At 35.9% G+C, this 21,385-nt stretch overlaps 1 protein-coding gene across 1 annotated transcript in view; it reads right to left on the bottom strand.

The window, feature by feature from the left end:
• Positions 1–21,385, bottom strand: part of focad (focadhesin) — a 96,985-nt gene that overhangs the window by 51,424 nt on the left and 24,176 nt on the right. Inside the window, exons 6-9 of the mRNA XM_030162661.1 lie at positions 13,363–13,464; positions 8,017–8,227; positions 6,897–7,100; positions 4,275–4,362 (exon numbers count right to left, since the gene is read on the bottom strand). Of these exons, the coding sequence (XP_030018521.1) occupies positions 4,275–4,362; positions 6,897–7,100; positions 8,017–8,227; positions 13,363–13,464 (605 nt within the window). The remainder of the gene's footprint in view (positions 1–4,274; positions 4,363–6,896; positions 7,101–8,016; positions 8,228–13,362; positions 13,465–21,385) is intronic.

The raw sequence follows: 21,385 nt of genomic DNA, 5'->3' as shown, positions 1-21,385 counted from the left end.
ACCACCTGCTAATTTTCTTTTTTTTGACATAAAGTTGTATTTTTCTAAATGTATCACCTCTCTGTTAGTAGCTGTGACTTGGCATCTAACCTGGCAGAGTTAATATGAAAAATAAATAAATAAATCACATCACAGAGTTAGAATTGCAAGCACTTAAACTAAAAGTCAAGCACTTTTCAGACCTTGAAAACACAACATTGAAATTCAAGCAATTTCAAGGATTTCAAGCACTTGTATGAACCCTGTATATAAGGTTTATATGGAAACCTCTCCTCTAGTGCACCATGTTCATGACAAACTGGTAGACAGGACAAATTAAGATAATTTTGAGATACTGTGACTGGTTGCACTAACTGAAATACCTTTTATTTTTATTGCATGTATATGAAGATAAAAGGGAAGATGGGATTGGAAAACACGACAGATCCCTGTGAAGCAGCACTTTTAAAATTAATTTCCCTCTAACTTTAATTTCAATGTATTTGAACAATTTCAGTTTTCTATTCTACGATTCGACGTATCAACTGTGCGATTTTTATTGAAACAAGTTCACAGTGAATGTTCAGGGTTTTTTTTATATTAAATATAGCAGCATTTCAGTAGCAGTTTTGTTTAGTAGTGAGAAAAGCCTGATTTTTCCTCTGGGCTCAGACATATTGCTGATGGAGGAGGAAATTACATTTCTCATGCAGGTCTGCTGTGTTATAACACACATGTGGCAGGTGCAATATAATCATCTATAATGAGTTTCGTCTTGTTTTACATGTGGGTACAATATTCATTACATAAAGCAATTAGAAATGAAACACCTCTAAATGAAAGATCTGCAGGTGTTGGACGGACATGAGTGGGGTTTAGCAGTCTGTTCTATATTCCAGCAGCTTTTTACGAGCCGATTGGTTTGAGTCCGTTTACAGTAGAATGGATGCTCCTCAGGATTTTTGATGAAAATGTCAGTGGGAACCAAGTATTTTTCAAACAGCAATAAATCTGTAAATCTGGCTTCTTCTCACTCCTTTTCAAATATGTATTATATGTCTTATGTTCAAGTGTTTTGTTTATTTATCTTTTTTAACATCCATATCAAAATAAATACATCCATCAATCAATCAATCAATCAATCAAAAAACAGCAATAAATCTACAAGTCTGACCCTGATCTCACAGTAGATTATGTATGACTATAATGTACTAACTGCAGAACCCTGACTTTAACACTGACTCTGACCTTTACATCATTAAAAAGCGACAAATGTCACAATTCTGCGTTCCAGGAGGAGGAGCGGCGAGAAAGCCTGTATTTCTGTCTGAACCCTAACCGTGCCTGACACAGTTGCATCCAAACCCAGCCCGTCTGGCTAGGTTTGGGTTGCACTACTCTACCGTGCGGATCTGGACTAGGAACAGGTCTTTTTGGACCCTGGACATTTGGAGCATGAGATGGAATGCAAACCATCCAGACTTTAGGTGTGAACTGGAGGAGGCGAACCGCCTGGTAACCTGTGGACCTCACAATTTCACAGCACACCTGCAGTAATGCAACTAAAGATTATAACGTCAATTTGTCTCGTCTCATTAACGAAAATGAAGAGACATTTTATCACAGTTTTTGTTTTGTAAACTACATTTATTCCTATTTTTATTAGTCAACATTGTATTACACATTTAATTATAGTTATCATCACATGATCTCCATTTTCGTTACGTCTGGTCTCATTCTCGTCACGCGATACAGGTTAGTTGACGAAGATATTTTGTCATAATTTTCATTGATGAAAGCAACACTAGCGGCAACCCCGATTTGACCTTACCAAGGGGTGAAAACTCTACATAGATTACATATGGAAAAAGGAAAGATATCATATTAGCCAACATATCTGCCAAGGCATTTATATTAGTCTTCTATTACATAAATACAATGCTCCTTTGTTTGAGTCTAGATGGACATGAACTGTACAAATGCCATCTACCTTAGGTGGGAAACTTCTAACGATTTGGAAAAAACGAAAGAAAAAGTCAAAAATAAGCAAGTACAAAGGGTGATTGATAGGTTTGTGGCTTCAGGCAGAAGGAGGCGACTTATACAGCTCTGATTACATTCATGTGCAGTTCAACACTTGGGATGATTACACACAAAAGTTTGAAGTTAATCACTTTTGTGTATTTTCCGTTTCACATAATTGAAAATTTCCACTCAGCACTTTCTGAGAAAATGGATTGGTTGTCGTTGTGGATAACTGCACGGTCGTGATCCTGGGAGATATACAGGAGTGGGTGGGTTTTATTATTCCTCCGATCTGCCAAGATCACGTCACCGATCTTGTCAATGGGCCGATGCTGTCCATTTTCTCAGAAAGTGCTGACTTGCAATTTTCAAATATCTGAAACAGAAAAACCACAAATGTCATTAATTTCAACCGTTGTGTGTAATCATTCAAAGTGCTGAATTCTACATGAATACACCGAGCGCTGCATAACTCATCTCCTTCAACTTTTGACCACACACTTATCAATCATCCTTGTATGATGACTCCTTCTGTTTCATGCCTTTTTCATAAAGTTTACTGAGCTTCAGCACTTTTTCAATGAGATGCTGTATCTGTGCTCCAGCCCCTGTCTCCATTTATTTGGATGACTGGAGAAACCTGACTTTTTAGAACTTCATTAATATGACAGTAGACGAGCTGGACTCACTGGGGACTGTGGTGGAGAGACGCACAGTGAATAATGTGGAGGACATCTTGGACAGTTTGGTTCTTTTTCACATTCTAACCAATCAGAGAAGCTGCTGCAGTGGACGACTGACATCATTAAGACGATCCTTCATCCCCAATGCATCAGATTGTCTTTCCTTTTCCTATTATTTATTTAGTTTTGTTTTATTTCCTTGAGCTGATGGAAAATTAACTTCTCCCTGGGGATAAATAAAGTCAATCTGTATCTGATTATTATTTTCAGCTGCCTGTAATAAGTCTGTGAGCTTCGGGTTTTTAGTAAAAACCTACTAGAACACATTCTGAACTCTAAAAATCAGTTAAACTATAAGTTGCAGTGATGTGTTGCAGTAGGTATATATCACAGCTTTGTCTGTTTATAGCACAGGTGTCAAACATGCGGCCCAGGGGCCAAATCCGGCCCACCAAAGGGTCCAGTCCCTTGGGATGAATTTGTGAAATGCAAAAATTACACTAAGATATTAACAGTCCTTTTAGTTCAGGTTCCACATTCAGAGCAATTCAATCTCCAGTGGATCAGACCAGTAAAATACTATCATAATAATCTATAAATATTCACAACTCCACATTTTCTCTTTGTAAATGTAAATATTTTCATGTGTTTACACTAAAATAAAGTATATTTTCACAAAAAAAAATGGGAATATCCTGAACAAATATGAACAACCTGAAATGTTTTAAGAGAAGTAAGTGCAATTTTAACAATATTCTGCCTGATATTAAATGTTTTTGTGTGTAGATTGCATTGCATTTGTTTGTAGATCCACTGTGATCTGTCAGTTATAATGTACATGTGTAAATGATAAACTGAGGCAGAATATTGTTAAAATTACACTTATTGTTTCAGCTTGTTCATGTTATTCACATTGTTTGAGACGATAGTTTGTAAATGCAGACATTTTCATAATGTAATTTAACTTTTTTCACTCTAACACATAGAGAAAAGTTTGGAGTTGACATTATTTATATATTATTATGTTATTATTTTACTGGTTCGGCCCACTTCAGATCAAATTTAGCTGAATGTGGCCCCTGAACTAAAATAAGTTTGACACCCCTGGTTTATAGGATCAACACACTTCTAACCAAAATGGAAAACCTGATCCATGCTTTGTGTTGCATATCGTTATCTTTATGTATTTTCTGTGTTCTTATAAAAAATGCTCTCTATGTACAGTATTATACACCAATAAACAGTATGGATCTGGTTGTAATTTATTGTATCTGTTTCGTGGTTGTCATTAAACCTGTAGGGAGACTACAGTTTAGTTTCTATAAATACCTACTTCAGCCCAGAGACAGTAGATGGAAAATGTCTGATAGTTTAATCTGGTACAATGCATCTTTCCTTTCAGGAGATTAATGTATTTCATTATTTATTATTTAATTGGTGCATGGTTAAGAAGACAAAAAACTAAACAAAACCCTATAATTTTAACTGTCTACATAAAAAAAACTATGGACTGAGTGAACATCTAGCCTTCAGTATCCCACTACCACATACACTTCAGTATGCGGTTCAGATGTAGTACAGTTTTACCCAGACTGAGGAGGCTGCTCTGCTGATCCACCGGAGCCTCCATCAGAAGCAGAGCCACGCCCATCATCAGCTCATCCAGTGGCAGCTCCTACAAAATATGCACAGCACAGATGGAAGCCTAATGTTCAACAGTGATCAGAAAACACCAAATTTATACACAACAACAGCACTGGAGACAACGTGGATACATGGACATTAATCAGTGCCATGTCTTGTAGACACTTCTGATAAATGAGACAATGTTAATGTCTTTTATCTTGGTGGAACAAGAGAGCAGGTTTTACTAAAAATTGCATGTAAGAAGGATATAACCAAGAATCAGTCTAACCTTGACCATTCCACTGCTAAATAATGAATATTCCAGGATATTTGTGATGGAAAAGATGAGTTTCTTATTGAGAGGGGAGGACTTAAAAAAAAAGACACTATGTTTTACCTCCATTTCAGGGAAAGCGGATGCTACCTTCTTAAGATTTTCCTCAAGTTACATCAGATGTGACTTTCTATGGATATTTAAAGTTGTGTTGCACCGCTGTTTAGGGTTATAAAAATATATTATGCATAATAAGTGTGAAAAAAAAAAAAAAAACAAAAAACACACATTTTCCACCTTCAATTGTGGACAAAATTATTAATACACCTGACAGACCTCATCAATGACTGAAAATCTTTGGTAGCTGTTCACAATAACATCACTACTAATCTCACCTGGCACTGCTTGATTGTCTGATCTTTATTTTGTTTTATCCTCACTTTAAGTCCATACTGTGTGCAAGTTGCTTTATCTTGGATTAGCCTACTCTCTTGTTTCTTCTGCTTATCTTCCAGCAGTTTCATATTTTTATTTTCATATAGACCAGGTGTTCTGCTGTGCTTGTTGTTGTAAAAATGTAATATAATCTAATAAATATAACTAGAAAAAAAAAAAAAAAAAACACCAGACAGATCTAAAACCAATTTTTCGCCTCTAAAACATGATTTCATTTCATTATGTTCATGCAACACACACATGAAGATAAACTGAATCCTCCTCTTTTAATCCACTTTTAACTTTAATATTTATTAAAGGAGCAGGACTTTGTCCATTCTAAAGAACCACACTACAGTGGCCTAAGACTCCTATATCACCACCAATTTAACCACAATCATAGTTTTGTGAAGGAACATGATTGTGTGACATTAGCTGGGCTACCATTACCCTCAAAAATGTGCAAAATGTAAATTGCGCAATAGAAAACTGGTAATGGAAACACAGAAATGTCACAAAAGCTGTCAAAGATCACAAAAAACATTTTTACGCTCTCATGAGGCAGTTTCTGAGATGTTTCAAAATACAAGTATTGTGCAAAAGTGTAATGGAAACACATTTTACACATATTTATGAATGAATGAATGGTTTACTTTTGATATGTACAGCAATCACCACACACAGTACAACAACCACAATAAACACAAAAACCAAAAAAGGAACAGGCCAGAAGCAGAATCTTATTTTGTGCCTATCCTTTTCACCTGACACACCACTAATATTAAATTAAATGTGTACATCGTTGAGCATTGTCATTATAACAAGAGAATCAATAACAAACAAACATACATCTACCATCTCCACTTAATATTCCTGAGTGATCTTATACTTAAGGCATTTTTAAAACTTTATCAGAGAAGTGAACAACTGAAATTCATCAAGTCCATTCCATAATTTCACACCCACAAACGAAATACATCTGGACTTCACATTCCTAAATTATAATTACTCGGTCTTAATTTAAAGAACTCTTGAATGGTATTTGGAACAATATTATTTTCTACTTTATAAATCATCTCTAATATTTTAATATGTATAATATCCGGCAATTTTAAGATATTAAATTGAATAAATAAATTATTAGTTGCTTCCTACTTTATTCATTATTCTAATAGCTCTTTTTTGTAATTTTACCGATGTATCTATACTATTATTTACTTAATATTTATTTATATATTTACTAGTCACAGGTATGAAAAGTCTGGTGCCACGAGAGGTTCAATAACACAACAGTTCATTTAATGTTGCTCGGGTCTTTCGGAAATTCTGGATTCACAACTCATTGGTGAATTCTGTACAATTCTCTCCCACAAATCCATTATGCGTGGTCGCTGCCATAAATAAGAACTTTGCCTTGGGATGATCAGATGCACCTGCGGAATGAAATTGTGATGCACCCGCCCCTCTCTCTCTCACTGCGAGAACTACGACATATCGTGAGACGGGTATACGGGACTCTGCTTGTATCATGCATCAGAAGCCAAACACTTTAATGGAAACACCTACAAATAGCAATTATACTTTGTCGAAATTGTAGAAATATCACTTTTATTTTGCGGAAAACTGTAATGGAAACAACACAGTTAGTGACAGTGAAATAGGTCTAGCTTATTTACTGTAAGGAAAATCACCTAAATCTCCTTATAATGGGTCTATTTTATGCTTAATAGAGCATAATGATGACTTTGGAGATGTCATGAAATATGAAAAAAAAAAAAAAAAAAAAAGTTGAAACCTCTTAAATATGCCAAGTGTTCTAATAATTTTGGCCACCAGTGTCATATGTAAGTGCATTATGAAACCCTCGGTGTCACCTGTTGACAGGCAGGTAGTAGCTGCTCCATTAGCTGAAGCAGAGGTCTGCAGTCTCCGTTCAACTTAAGGCAACGTTGGCAGGAACAAAGCAGCTGCAGAAGAAGCTCGACTGATTCCCTCCGCCACTGCCCTCTGGATACGAGGCCCTGAAGCAGAGCCTCAACAAACCCACGCAGCTCCAGCACCGCCTCCACGCTGTCAACCTGTCGTCACGAATACGACACCGACCCAAGAAAATAACACTTCATTCATTGCATCTGAGGTGTAATGCATTTCCCTGTAGATGGCGCTGTTGCTTCACGAAACAGGCTGAAATATGTTAGCGAAAGAGATGTTAAAAAGTTCTTTAAATATCTTCAGACACAACAACATATTATAGCATCAATAACTTTTTATCGGAGAAAACTCGACACTGCTGTTCACTGGGCGTATTTTTTAATGTCACCACTAGGAGTCACTAAAGTTAGAAATATTGGACTTCGAGTGAGGAAATAAAATTAAATGATCATTAAATCATAGCCAAAACCTTGAGTACTGTTCATGTTACATTATGTTGCGGTGACAAAAATTGCAAAATATGAAAAACACACAAAACAAACAACTTTCCATCAGCTCTGGTTGGCTTGATCTACACAAAAATGACATGAAAAAGAAGAGATTCAAGACAGTCTGCTGATCGAAACTTAAAAAGCCTTTATCCAGATGGTGAAATTCTTAAAACATTGGTTGGAACTTCATCATGAAATAACCATCTGTATAAAGGCTTTCAACTTTTTGTCATAACTTTTTTCTTTTGTACATTTGTGTTTTTGATGACGATCCAGAAGATTCAGGTTTTTTGATTTTCTAAAGACAAATCCATCTGTCTGCTTATGTAGGAAGTTCATAAACAGTCCCTGTATCCTCTCCTCACCTTTGCTTCAGTTTAGTCTTCTCTTGTCTGCCTTCTTTCATATCATTCTTCACATTAGAAAACATGATGATCATACAACATAACCATATCCTGTGTGTATACGTCTCTGTTTACAGTGAAGTCTATAGTCTGATGTTAACCCGTCAGGACCGGTGTTGTCTGTTTCTGGTCCACGGGCCCTTCTCCTGCCTCCATCAGTGAGTTACCTGCATGTGTGGCACCAGCTGGCAGAGGCATCGAAGCAGACTGTCAAACACGGAGGAGGTCTTGTCCTGGTGCTTCTCAGTTTGGGATCGGACAGGCAGGAGCACCCTGAGGAGACTGTGTCGCAGAAGAGCATTCTGGGTCTGCCTCTGAGGTTCACAGTACAAGAACCGCAGAAAGGGAAACAACATGGTGATGTACGCCGGCTCATTTCTGCAGCAAAGACAAACAAAAGGGTCAGTTATTACTTGAATACTTATATAGCTTTGTTACCTCCGCCAAGGACGTTATGTTTTTGCCGGCGTTGGTCTGTCTGTCTGTCCGTGTGCAAAATAACTCAAAAAGTTACGGATGGATTTGGATGAAAATTTCACGAAATGTTGATACTGGCACAAGGAACAAATGATTAAATTTTGGTGGTGATCGGGGGTGGGGGGGCCACTGATCTGCCTTGGCAGAGGTCTGTGCTCTCCGAGTGCTTGTAGTTATGACTACTTTAACTGTTATCACTGTATTATAACTTTCATTTGATTATTACCTCCACCAAGGAGGTTATGTTTTTGCCAGGGTTTGTTTGTCTGTTTGTTTGTTTGTTTGTTTGTTTGTTTGTTTGTCCGTTAGTGTGTGACATAACTCAAAAAGTTATGGACAGATTTTGATGAAATTTTCAGGGTTTGTTGGAAATGGGATAAGGAAGAAATGATTAAATTTTGGTGGTGATCGGGGGTGGGGGGGCCCACGGGGGGGCCACTGATCAGCCTTGGCGAAGGTCTGCGCTCTCCGAGTGCTTCTAGTTACCTCCGCCAAGGAGGTTATGTTTTTGCCGGCGTTGGTTTGTCTGTTTGTCTGTCTGTGTGCAAGATAACTCAATAAGTTATGGACTGTTTTAGATGAAAATTTCAGGAAATGTTGATACTGGCACAAGGAACAAATGATTAAATTTTGGTGGTGATCGGGTGTGTGTGTGTGTGTGTGTGTGTGTGTGGGGGGGGGGGGGGGGGGGGCACTGATCTGCCTTGGCGGAGGTCTGTGCTCTCCGAGTGCTTTTCTAGTTAAATTATATTATAATAATATAACATAATTTGCTATTTATTATTATTATTATTATTATTATTATTATTATGACTACTATTTCATTATTACTACTTTGCTACTTTTTGTTTCTATTATTACTTTCCAAAGTGCAAATACCTGTTTTTTTCACTACTGTTTTTTATAGTTATTGTATTGATATTTTCTTGTGCTATTTCTTATGTACATTCAGTCTTTTGCTGCTGTTGGTACCTCAATTTCCTGAGGGCTCTGCCCAAAGGATCAATAAAATTCTATTTTATCTAATCTAATCTAATCCGGTTTGTCAATAGTCGCTTTTCCATTGAACATCTGCGCAAAACTTTACCAATATTTACTAAATGTCGAAAAAACAGAAGTGCATAATGTCGGTTTTTCCATTAAATCAGAAATGTGATGATTTGTTTATTTATTATTGCGAGATGACATGAGAAGTCATTCCATAAACATGACAACGAATGTAAATATGGTGTTGATTTACAGATATATTCATTATTACTATATACTACCCCTCTATCTTGTACTATATTAAAAAATGATTGGGTTTCCTGGTGTGTCCACACATACCGCAACATGTTTCTTCTTCTTCTTCGCTTGTTGTAACATCCGTCAACATCCGGTTATTTAATTCACCTGACTCTAGTTGCGAAAAAAGGTCTTTCCCTTGCAGTTTTGCGTGATAAACCATTTGCGCTATGCCCGAAAAACCACCTCTTTCCAGCGCAAAAACTTTTTATCGAAAAATGAGACTTTTGGCAAAATTGTTGTTTCCATTAGGTAAATTTGTATGCGCAAGTTATATTTGCGCAATTTGAGGATCAATGGAAAAGGGACTAATGTTTAGTGGAACTATCACAATTTATTAACACATTTCTGCTGTTTTGCCTCCTTATCAGTTTCTTATCGGCTGATTAATCTTTAAACAGCAACGATATAAACAGGTTCAATGATTCAAGAAACATATTACCGCAAGTATTTTCAATATGTTAAAATATTTATTTTAATGGCCTTGATGGTTTTAGAATTGAAATACAACAATAAAACATTTTAACACATGGGCCTTGTTTACTTCTCGGGTTTTCAAGCAGAGAGTCGGTTTTAATGCTTTTATTTGACCTGTTAACCCTTAAAGACCCTAACACCCACCGGCGACAGAAACCATCTACTGATCTAAAATATTTAATACCTGATGATCCACTAACCCTGTCAATCCATGTAAATAATTGATGTAAAATGCAGTTATTCATCTTTTCATGGTCATCAGATATGACCCATTTGGACGTTCAGAGGCACCGTAGTTGCCGTGGAAACACTGTCATCTTCTACAACATTGATTCACCAGTAAAACCCATGGAGTTGGATCAATGAAAGTGAATGGAGACACTTGGTTTATGTTCAGTTAATGATAGATTTTACTGAAAAAGTCACCATTTCTTCCCTTTTCTCTGTTTGACATAATAACTTTTGAATTTACTCTGAGCTTTTATGAACATCTACATGATCAGTGAATTAAATGTACGAAAATACATGGTTTTCAATTAACAATGCAAAATATAGAGGATAAGAGTAGAATGAATGGTGATAAATCACTTAAAAAAGGTTAAAAATAGAGAAAAATTCATTTGGGAACTGTCACAAAGAAGCACTGGGTCCCTATGGGTTTAAAAAAAAAGATGCTAATAAACATCAATCCATCCATTTTCTGAACTGCTTAGTCCTCATGAGAGTTGTGGGGGTGCTGGTGCCTATCCTGGCTAATTGGTGAAGGTGGGGTACACCCTGGATGTGTCACCAGTTCATCACAGGTCAAATACAGACTGACATACAGACGAACAATCACTCACTGTCATACTCACACCTACGGGTGATTTAGATTGACCTGTTAACCTATTAAGTGCATGTCTTTGGATGGTGGGAGGAAGTCAGAGTGCCTGGAAACAACCCACAGACATGGGAAGAACACGTGAACTCTACACAGAAAGGCCCATGCCTGGTTGCTATGAGGCAATAGTACTAACCACTAGGGGTGTTAGAAAATATCGGTTCTGCAATATATTCCGATATTTCATGTCACAATACTATATCGATATTAAAAAGTATTGTATCTATATTTTTAGGTATTTATTCAAATGCAGATATGGCGGAGGTTCATTTTTCTTTTTTGGTTTTCTTTATTGTTTATATTTTATTTATTATTATTTAACACTGTTTTATTAAATAACAGTTATTTTAAGCATCCTAAAAGCACTTTTTACTGTCTGAGAGGCAGATGTTAGTTCCTTTGGAAACTAGGCGAATTAGCAAAATTGTGTGATATAGCATTAGATCCTGTTCTGACCAAATAAAAATGTGTTTATATTTGTGCATATTTCTGGTGTAATTCCAATTCTTCCAGGAAATAATCCTTAAAAAAAAAAAAAAAAAGGAAGAAATAAACAAAAAAATTGCCTTTTTAACAGTATCAAGATATAGCGTGATATATCGTATTGTGATCCTAGTATTGTGATTTGTATCGTATTGCCAGATTCTTGCCAATACACAGCCCTACTAACCACTGCACCCCCGTCCCGTCCTGCCCTGCTAATAAAATAGTCCACTATTTTCCTTAAATATCCATTATCCCAAATTTCCGTCGTATAAACCAAAAAAAAATTAACTGGTGAATATTTTCAAGCCAAAAAATGGCAAGTTTGTCAATGGTTTCAGACGCCATTAAAACAGGTTAACTCTTCTGTCAGTGCTTTTGGTCCTCGAGTGCTAATGCTAATGCTAAATACTCTGTGTGAGAGTGTGCGTGTGTGTATTGGGATGGGGAAAATGAAAAAACTGAATTTCTCTGCAGGAATAATAAAGTGATTTAACCTTTAACCTTTTTTCTGTTTTTAATGATGTAAAAACTCCCTAAATCTTAGAAATGTATATATCCTGGATTTTTTCCCCAGGATATGTAGTAGAAAGAAAAGGTCCAGACCATTAGCATAAGATCAAATATTAAGAAAACAGACTAATCTGGTTTTAAATAGATAAATTTAACACGATATACTGTAAATATACTACCACAGGTGTCAAACATGTGGCCCAGGGGCCAAATCCGGCCCGCCAAAGGGTCCAGTCTGGCCCTTGGGATTAATTTGTGAAATGCAAAAACAGATATTAAGAAATTAACAACCATTTTAGTTCAGGTTCCACATACAGACCAATTCAATCTCCAGTGGGTCAGACCAGTAAAATACTATCACAATAATCAATAAATACAACTCCAAATTTTTCTCTTCGTAAATGTAAATATTTTCATGTATTTACAATAAAACAAAGTATAATTTCACAAAAATTGTGAATAATCTGAACAAATGTGAAGAACCTGAAATATCTCAAGAAAAATAAGTGCAATTTTAACAATATTCTGCCTGATACTAAATGTTGTGTGTATTTGTAGATCCACTGTGATCTGTAAGTTATAACGTACATGTGTAAATGATAAACTGAGGCAGAATATTGTTAAAATTACACTTATGCTTTCAGTTTGTTCAAGTTATTCACACTGTTTGAAAGGATAGTTTGTAGATGTAAACATTTTCATTGTTTAATTTGACTTTTTTCACTGTAAAATATTGAGAAAAGCTTGGAGTTGACATTATTTTTTATATTATTATGTTACTATTTTACTGGTTCGGCCCACTTCAGGTCAAATTTAACTCAATGTGGCCCCTGAACTAAAATGAGTTTGACACCCCTGATCTACAGTATATTCCATACTGTTTGAAACAAAGAGATAGCATTTATTAATTTGCCTCTGAGATATGAAATAAAACCAATCATATGTGGTTAACTGGATGAGCTATATTACTATGCAAAATAAAGTTTTTAAACATACAAATGAGAGTCCATAAAGAACCCTTATGCTGACTTGGGTCTTAGATACTGTTTGCCTGTTTATCATAGTGGATTTCTTGACATTACTTGAACATATGATACAGTTTAACATGAAAAATTGTGTTTGTTGTAGTTCCTTCAGTTTCCAAATAAAGACTTGCTGCTGCTGCTGAACTCCAACATTTCTGACACTAAACCCTCCCCAGACTCTGACCCTGCAATGAAAATGATCTACGCTCCATTCCATATGTGTCACATTATGCGTCTGTATGTGTTTGCAATTACTGCACATTAACAGCTGACAGTAGAAGGATGAGTTATGTGGGATCAGGCATTCGTCGCAGATGGCTTTAAGAGTCATGCAGCGACGGAGATTGGATGGTGGGTTCAAGGCCTCTGCTTGCCTGTCAGCAGCCCGTTGGATGAAGTCATCAATCTCCAGAAGCAGAGCCGGCCAGCAGTCTGACCGGTTCTCCAGCGCTGTGATGTACGGGTGGGGGCTGCTCCTGCAACAGACCGGGGACACATTCATATGGAGGATCCACTGAACCAAATCTGACTGAAAGAAACACTTCCATCAAGAAATACAGAACATAGATACAGCTATTATTTTTTAGCTTTTAGTCACATTTCTAGGGGCTCTCCTCAACAAACATGGCAGGAAAAAAAGTCTAATATGGACAGTATCGGTAATTTAACACTAATGAAATTACAAATCTAAAACATGTCAAAACATTTCTGTTAAATTTAACACAAATGAGAATAAATAAAGGCTAAACAAAACAGATAACTGAAACTACAGAATGAATTAAATTATGGAGAACATGCCTTTACTCAGCATTTTTGAATCTCTACTGGATAGATCCAAAATTATCTGCTCAGGTCCGAAGCCATCCTTTTCAGGTTTTTATGAAATCTATTTTGCTTCGGGACATAGTATACATCCACACCACCAATGCATCTATGTGTGGCATCATGGCTGAAGAAGTTGAATGAATGCACCATTTGAGATACAAGCAAAAACTCAAACCTGAATAAATCTAAGACTAATATTGTAGATGCTAATGGAAACAGTACAGTGGACCCAACAGAAATTAATAAGGCATTTAAAACATTTTATGAAAAATTATATCAGTCTAAATATAATGCCACAATAGATGGCCAATCCACATTCTTTGATAACACTGGTCTACAAGGAAAATGCTTCCAGAATAAAAGTAATGAAATTTTACCACAGAGTCACTGATAAAGAAAAATCAAGTCAAAAATGCTGGTTGGCTGAACTTTCCAAGATACAGCCTTGGGTCAAAATATGAAACTCAAGAATTAACAAGAGAATGGGTTTGACTCAAAAGGAATATTTGTCTCAGAGCTACAAGATCTACTTCAAACCACTGTCTGCACATTAGAATGCATTCACTTTACAGGTTCTATTTAGTGGAAGATTTATAAAACTATTATATAAATGTACATAAACCAATATATATGTGTAATAATCATATACCTTGAAAACATCAGCAAACCAGCACTTTTGTCATTTATTTTCCAATTAATCTTATTAAAATACGTAACAATTAGCACATTTAATGTCTGAAGCAAATCATTTCTACAAAATTGTAGACCAGTGTAAGCTTAACATTCCACAAATCTCTGAAGAAATGAGAATAAATACAGAAAAACAACTCAGCACAGTTGAAATTTGACAGGCTATAGAGGCACTAAAGCAGTGGTTCCCAACCTTTTTTGGTTGTGACCCCATTTTAACATCATAAATTTCTGGTGACCCCAGACATTCACAACAGACTTTTTTTTTTGCTCAAATTAATTTGTTTTTGATCATGTAATAGTTTGCATGTATTGTATATAAACACTAATTTTGGACGACATTTAGTCGATATAATGTATATTATTATGGCCGGAGGCAGAAAAGCCAGGTGTAGATTACTGCACAAAGTGAGAATTTTATTTTCCTTGGTCAGGATATGTACAGTCAGTCCAGCTTGGATTTACAAGGCTGACAATTAATACTGAACAAACAAGAACTCAGACTATGAATTATGAAAGAGCTGCAGCATCTGAAACCGACCACAATGAACATTTGTCTCTGTCAACTCACCATATATTTTTTATTAGAAAGTTTTTATTTTTATCAATTACTAGAAATTTCAGGTGACCCCATTTGAATTCCAGACGACACCACGTAGGGTCCCGACCCTAAGGTTGAAGAACACTGCACTAAAGGCAGGTAGGACAGCAGGCTCTGATGGCCTTCCTATCAACTTATATGAACACTTTAAAGATAAATTACTTAAACTCCTTTATGACATGAATGTAGACAGTTATCATAATAACTGTCTTCCTGCTTTAATGAGAAAGGCATTGATAATTCTACTTCCTAAACCAGGAAAGCCCAATAAAAAATGTGAAAATCTAAGACTAATGACAAATAAAACTAGTGTAACCTTGGGATTATAATACCAGCCATGATAAAGTAATTTTTTGCATCTAAACTATCATAGACAACACTGTAAAACTTATCTGTCTAAACAATATGACAACATAAAAACTAAAGAGCACAGAACTGCTTCAGTTTGATATCTTCCATCCATCCATCCATCCATCCATCACCCTACAGAGACAATAAAAATATGTTTTTTTTTTCTAAAGTGACAAAAACAAGTATTCCATTTTGCTTCCATCCATAAGACATATTTTTTGTTTAACCCATAAAGACCCAAACAGCCACTGGTGACCACAAGCATCTACTGATCTAGAATGCTTAATATCTTCTGAACCACTAAACCTATCAATACATGTAAATAATTTAGGTAAAATACAGTTTGTCATCTTTTCATGGTCATCAGATATGACCCATTTGGACATTCAGAGGCTCCGTAGTGAACGTGGAAACACTGTCATCTTCTACAAAACTGATTCACCAGTAAAACCCATGGAGTTGGATCAATGACAGTGGATGGACACACTTGGTTTACATTCAGTTACTGATATCTTGGCTGAAAAAGTCACCTTTTCTTCAGTTTTCTCCATTTTTGATATAACACCCCTCAATAACAATCTGAAGTTTTATGAACATCTGCATGATCAGTAAATTAAATACAGAGAAAATGCATGATTTTTACTGAAAGCAAGGCAAAATACAGAGAATAATATTGTAGTAAATGGTGATAAATCACTTAAGAAAGATTAAATCTACAGAAAAATGTATTTGGGAACTGCCACAAAAGTAGCACTGGGTCTTTATGGGTTAATGACAAGGCTCAGAGCTGTGATTTTATTCATTTTCAGACAACAGAGGATCCATAAAACACAGAAAAATAAGATAAACAGGATTACAGATACAAAGATGATACAGTTTGTTGGATGATTTCACTGATCAGGATCTGTGCAGGTTTCAACACATTAAATGTAAGAGTTTTTAGGATCTTTTACGACCTTTATGAATGCAATTTAAGGCTTATATCTGTACTGGCAAGTGTGAAAGACCAGGTTAAGACTGCGAAAGGAAATTAATTTACTTTCATATTAAAAGTTTTAATGTCAGTGTTCTTGCATTAGTGGTTATTTCAAGGCTAAAGATGTTCATTTTGTCTTCTGTTTATGTAATTACACTTCTCTTTTTTCTTTTGTTCTGACAAGGTATAGTTTTTTAGATGTTACCTGCTTGACAGTTTCGACTGTGACTCCAGTCTTCTGAACAAAAGAAAAAAGAGAAGTATAATTAGTGGTTATTTGTACTATATTGGTTTCCTTTTGTAGTTTTGTTAGAATCTGTCAAATAAGCAGCTTTATAAAAGTAATATTGACTTCCCTAATGAGTTTTAAAGATTATTGGATTTTAGAATTTTTCACACTTTTTAAGCAACCGCAGAAAATAATAATAACATAGTGTTTTTAGGATTTGTTGGCAATAACAGTTCGGATAATTAACAGATTCATTCTCTAATCCCCAAAAGTCAAGGATGTTTATTTCCCTGATGTTACCTGATGAATCATGGATAAGGTATTTAAGGGGCTCTCAATATTTGATAATTTACTTGAGAATTATTATTTATAAGGGTGTCTTAAGAGATTCTAATGAGACTTATTTGTACTTTTCTATAAAAAAAAAAAAAAAGAAAAAGCTTATTGTTGGTTCACTAGAGACACTAAAAAACCTAATTGCATCAACTCTTTCAGGCAATTATTTTATTGTTTGCCTTGAACATGAGTCTAAAACATTAAACTTGTTTTATTTGATATCCCATCCTTACCTGTCTGTAAACAATAAACTATTGTGGAGACCATTCCTCCTGACAAAACACAGAGGTCAAATCCAAGGTGAAGTCTGAGTATTGTAAAGACTGGGCCCAGACAGGCCAGAGGTTAAAACAACAGGGTCAGGGTGTGTGTGACGGTGTGGACAGCACTTAACCGATGCCTTCTATCAATCACCACATATCTGAGTGCAGGATGGAAGCTACTGAGCGTGTCCGAGCCCGCGGCGTCGCCCAGACATGGACAAAAATCCCCTCCTCTTGTTTTGTCTTCACATGCTCTAATCTGTCTGACCATCTCTCCCCCCTCCTCCTCAGGTTCCCCGTGGTCGCCTCCGAACCCTCAGCCTCAATACAGCTCTCATCCATCAGCCTCTCACAGCGATCCTCACTTTTCAGCTGCCAGACAAAGGAGGAGGCAGGAAGTGGAGACGGCGGCCTTCCTCCTTTTTTTTTTTTTCGCTCAACTCCAAGTTCACGAATAGGGCGGGTAAAAATCCTCCTGACCTGATAATTTGACTAAAGCACTCAATCACAGAACAAGTACCAGTACATTTCACAAAGAAAGCCCAAAACAGAAGAACCCGTTTAGAGGTTGATGAAAAGACACATCCTTCTCCTCTAGTTCAACCGCTCCTCACTCTGAAGGTAGATGCTATCATCATCCACAAAAATCTGGGAACTAAGATCCTGTTCACATGGTACAGCAGCCATACAGCACAGTTTAAGTCAAAAATATGGTCAACTAGGGGTGGGCGATATGGGCAAAAAACAATATCTCAATAATTTTTGAAAAATTTCTCGATAACGATAATCTGACGATATCCTTTAAAACAGCGATTCCCAACCTTTTTTGGCTCGTGACCCCATTTTAACATAACAAATTTCTGGCGACCCCAGACATTAAAAACAGAGACTTTTTTTGTTTGTTAGTTTGCTAAAACTAAAACAGTTTGCTATACTATGTTGCAAATAAATGTTCATTTTAGAGGACATTTAGTCTATATTATGTATATTATTGTGGACAGAGGCAGAAAAGCCAGGTGTAGATTACTGCACAAAGGGAGAATTTGATTTTCCTTGGTCAGGATATGTACAGTCAGTCCAGCTTGGATTTACAAGGCTGACAATTAATACTGAACAAACAAGAACTCAAATTATGAATTATGAAAGAGCCGCAGCATCTGAAACCGACCACAATGAACATTTGAAAGATAAACAGTACCATAGTGCTTCAGTTTCAGACTCACAGTTTGTCATGTCTTTTATAGATTGTGATTGTCTCTGTCAACTCACCATATATTTTTAATTACTAAATTTTATGTTTTATTTTTATCAATTACTAGAAATTTCAGGCGACCCCATTTGAATTCCAGGCGACCCCAAGGTTGAAAAACACTGCTTTAAAATGTGAATTTCTACCTTTTTCAAAAAAAAAAAAAAAATGCTGAAATACTCTATTTGCATACCAGGACATCTACAGATAGACACAGTGTTTCAGAACAACAGCTCTTGTTTATAAAGTGCTTCATCCATCTTCTGCAAAACATGTGGGGGGTATATACATGGGGTAGCGGCTGTAGTTACATACGTGGGTGTGTGGTCCATTACTAACGTAACTAGCACTGAGGTGAAACGAAAGTGAAACCTATCATGCTTTCAACGACTCCTGGCTTCTGTTCCTCTATTATACAGCGGATCCTACATTAAATTTTCACAACTTCTAACCTGTATCCACATAAATTTGTCATGTTTAACCCGTATCACCAGATTCTTGCCAATACACACCCCTAATCAACACTAGACAACCCATGCCAGGGCTGTACCCCAGAGGATCCCAAATATGCAAAAGGTTGGAAGAGTTGGAAACAGACTAATACACTGTTAAACAGAAATGTTAATATTTGCCACAGAGAAAAAAAAAAAAAAAAAAAAAAATATATATATATATATATATATATACACACACACACACACATATATATACACACACACATATATATATACACACACACACACACACATATATATATATATACACACACACACACATTATATATATATATATATATATATATATATATATATATATATATATATGTGTACAGGGTGGGGAAGCAAAATTTACAATGAACATTTAGTTGTTTTTTCTCAGCAGGCACTACGTCAATTGTTGTGAAACCAAACATATATTGACGTCATAATCATACCTAACACTATTATCCATACCTTTTCAGAAACTTTTGCCCATATGAGTAATCAGGAAAGCAAACGTCAAAGAGTGTGTGATTTGCTGAATGCACTCATCACACCAAAGGAGATTTAAAAAATAGTTGGAGTGTCCATAAAGACTGTTTATAATGGAAAGAAGAGAATGACTATGAGCAAAACTATTACGAGAAAGTCTGGAAGTGGAGGAAGCAACAAAAAACGTACCAAAGCTTTTATTAAAGCTCTCAAATCCAAAATCCTAAAGGATCCAACTAAATCCATGAGAAAAATGGCAATTGAACTTGAGGTAGACAACAAGACCGTTAGAAATGCAGTAAAATATGATTTGAAGTTAAAATCTTACACAAGAACACCAAAACACTTGTTGACAACAGCAACAAATCCAACTTTAGCAATTTTTGGGAATCATGTTTATGGCCGCCTTCTAGCCCAGATCTAAACCCTCTGGATTCTGCTATTTGGGGCGTTTTAGAACATGCTACCAATAGAACATCACAAAGCAATGTCGACTTTCTTAAAGATACTATTAAAGAAGAATGGGAGAAGTTGTCACCTGAATATTTGAGGAACACTTGCGCAAGTTTCAGGAAGCGTGTGAAGGCAGTTATTGAGAAAGAAGGAGGACACATAGAATAAAAACATTTTCTATTATGTACATTTTCTTGCAGCAAATAAATTCTCATGACTTTCAATAAACTAATTGGTCATACACTGTCTTTCAATCCCTGCCTCAAAATATTGTAAATTTTGCTTCCCCACCCTGTATATACACACACCGAAAGGAAGGAAGATATGGCCACTTACCACCTCTGTGAAATATATGGAATGAAGAGGAATAAGTACATCCATAAACTGACTTGCTTGAATTGAATATTGTGAAATTAGTGAATATCAAATATCTATCTATCTATCTATCTATCTATCTATCTATCTATCTATCTATCTATCTATCTATCTATCTATCTATCTATCTATCTATCTATCTATCTATCTATCTATCTATCTATCTATCTATCTATCTATCTATCTATCTATCTATCCATCTTTAATAGGCTTTTTTTTTTAGTCCAAAAATTTAAGCCATAAACATCAACAGATTTTTCACCACCTAAGTTGTATTTGTGGAAATTAATCTTGTGATTATGTGAATTCAAGAGTATTTTCAATCTGCTTTTCTGAAATGTGCAAAGATCTGCTTATAATGACAGAGAATCATGGGAATTCTATTTTCTACTTTCTCACAGCACTTATGCACATGAATCTTCAGCAACTAAGGGAAGAGGCTGAAACCCAACAGCTAAGCCCTCTGGAAAGCTAAGAAAAAGCCATATTTTCTCATTTTAAGACCTTGCATTAGAAAACAATTATGCAGTTTCACACATATTGAAACTTTAATTGAGACCAAGCTGTGATAAATGTATACAGGCCCTATATTAACACTGTTCTATGCAGACAATAAAATATGCAAAAATTATGCTCTGTTAAATCTATGAAGGTTAATTTTTAATACATATTGCAGTAGGATATTAGGCTCGGTAAGGTTTACAGTTGTTTCCTGTGCCGGGTTGGGTCCTTTCTGAGTTGGACTGACTGAACCATAGAGTAGAAATACCGCCCATCCCGTCACACCATCTTTAAGAAAAGTGATGACAGACATGTACACAAAATCCTGAAGGGCCCCTCATACCTCTGACATTCAGAGGATGAATTATTACTTTCAGGTAGAGGTTACAAACCTTGAAAATGCAAAAGCAGCTGGTTTAACCTGCCTTATCTGTACATCTACTCAACAAACAACCAGCTAAAGCCCTACTCCCACACAGAAGTTCAGCGTTTTTCACCAGAAAATATTCACTTTTTTTATTTTAGTCACATTTTTGTCGCCGTTTTGAGCTATTATAAGGTAGAAATGCTACCTCTT

This window comes from Sphaeramia orbicularis, chromosome 18, assembly GCF_902148855.1.
Source record: "Sphaeramia orbicularis chromosome 18, fSphaOr1.1, whole genome shotgun sequence".
NCBI lineage: Eukaryota > Metazoa > Chordata > Actinopteri > Kurtiformes > Apogonidae > Sphaeramia > Sphaeramia orbicularis.
Note: the sequence above shows the minus strand (reverse complement) of the source record. Positions and strands in the feature narration are given on the sequence as shown.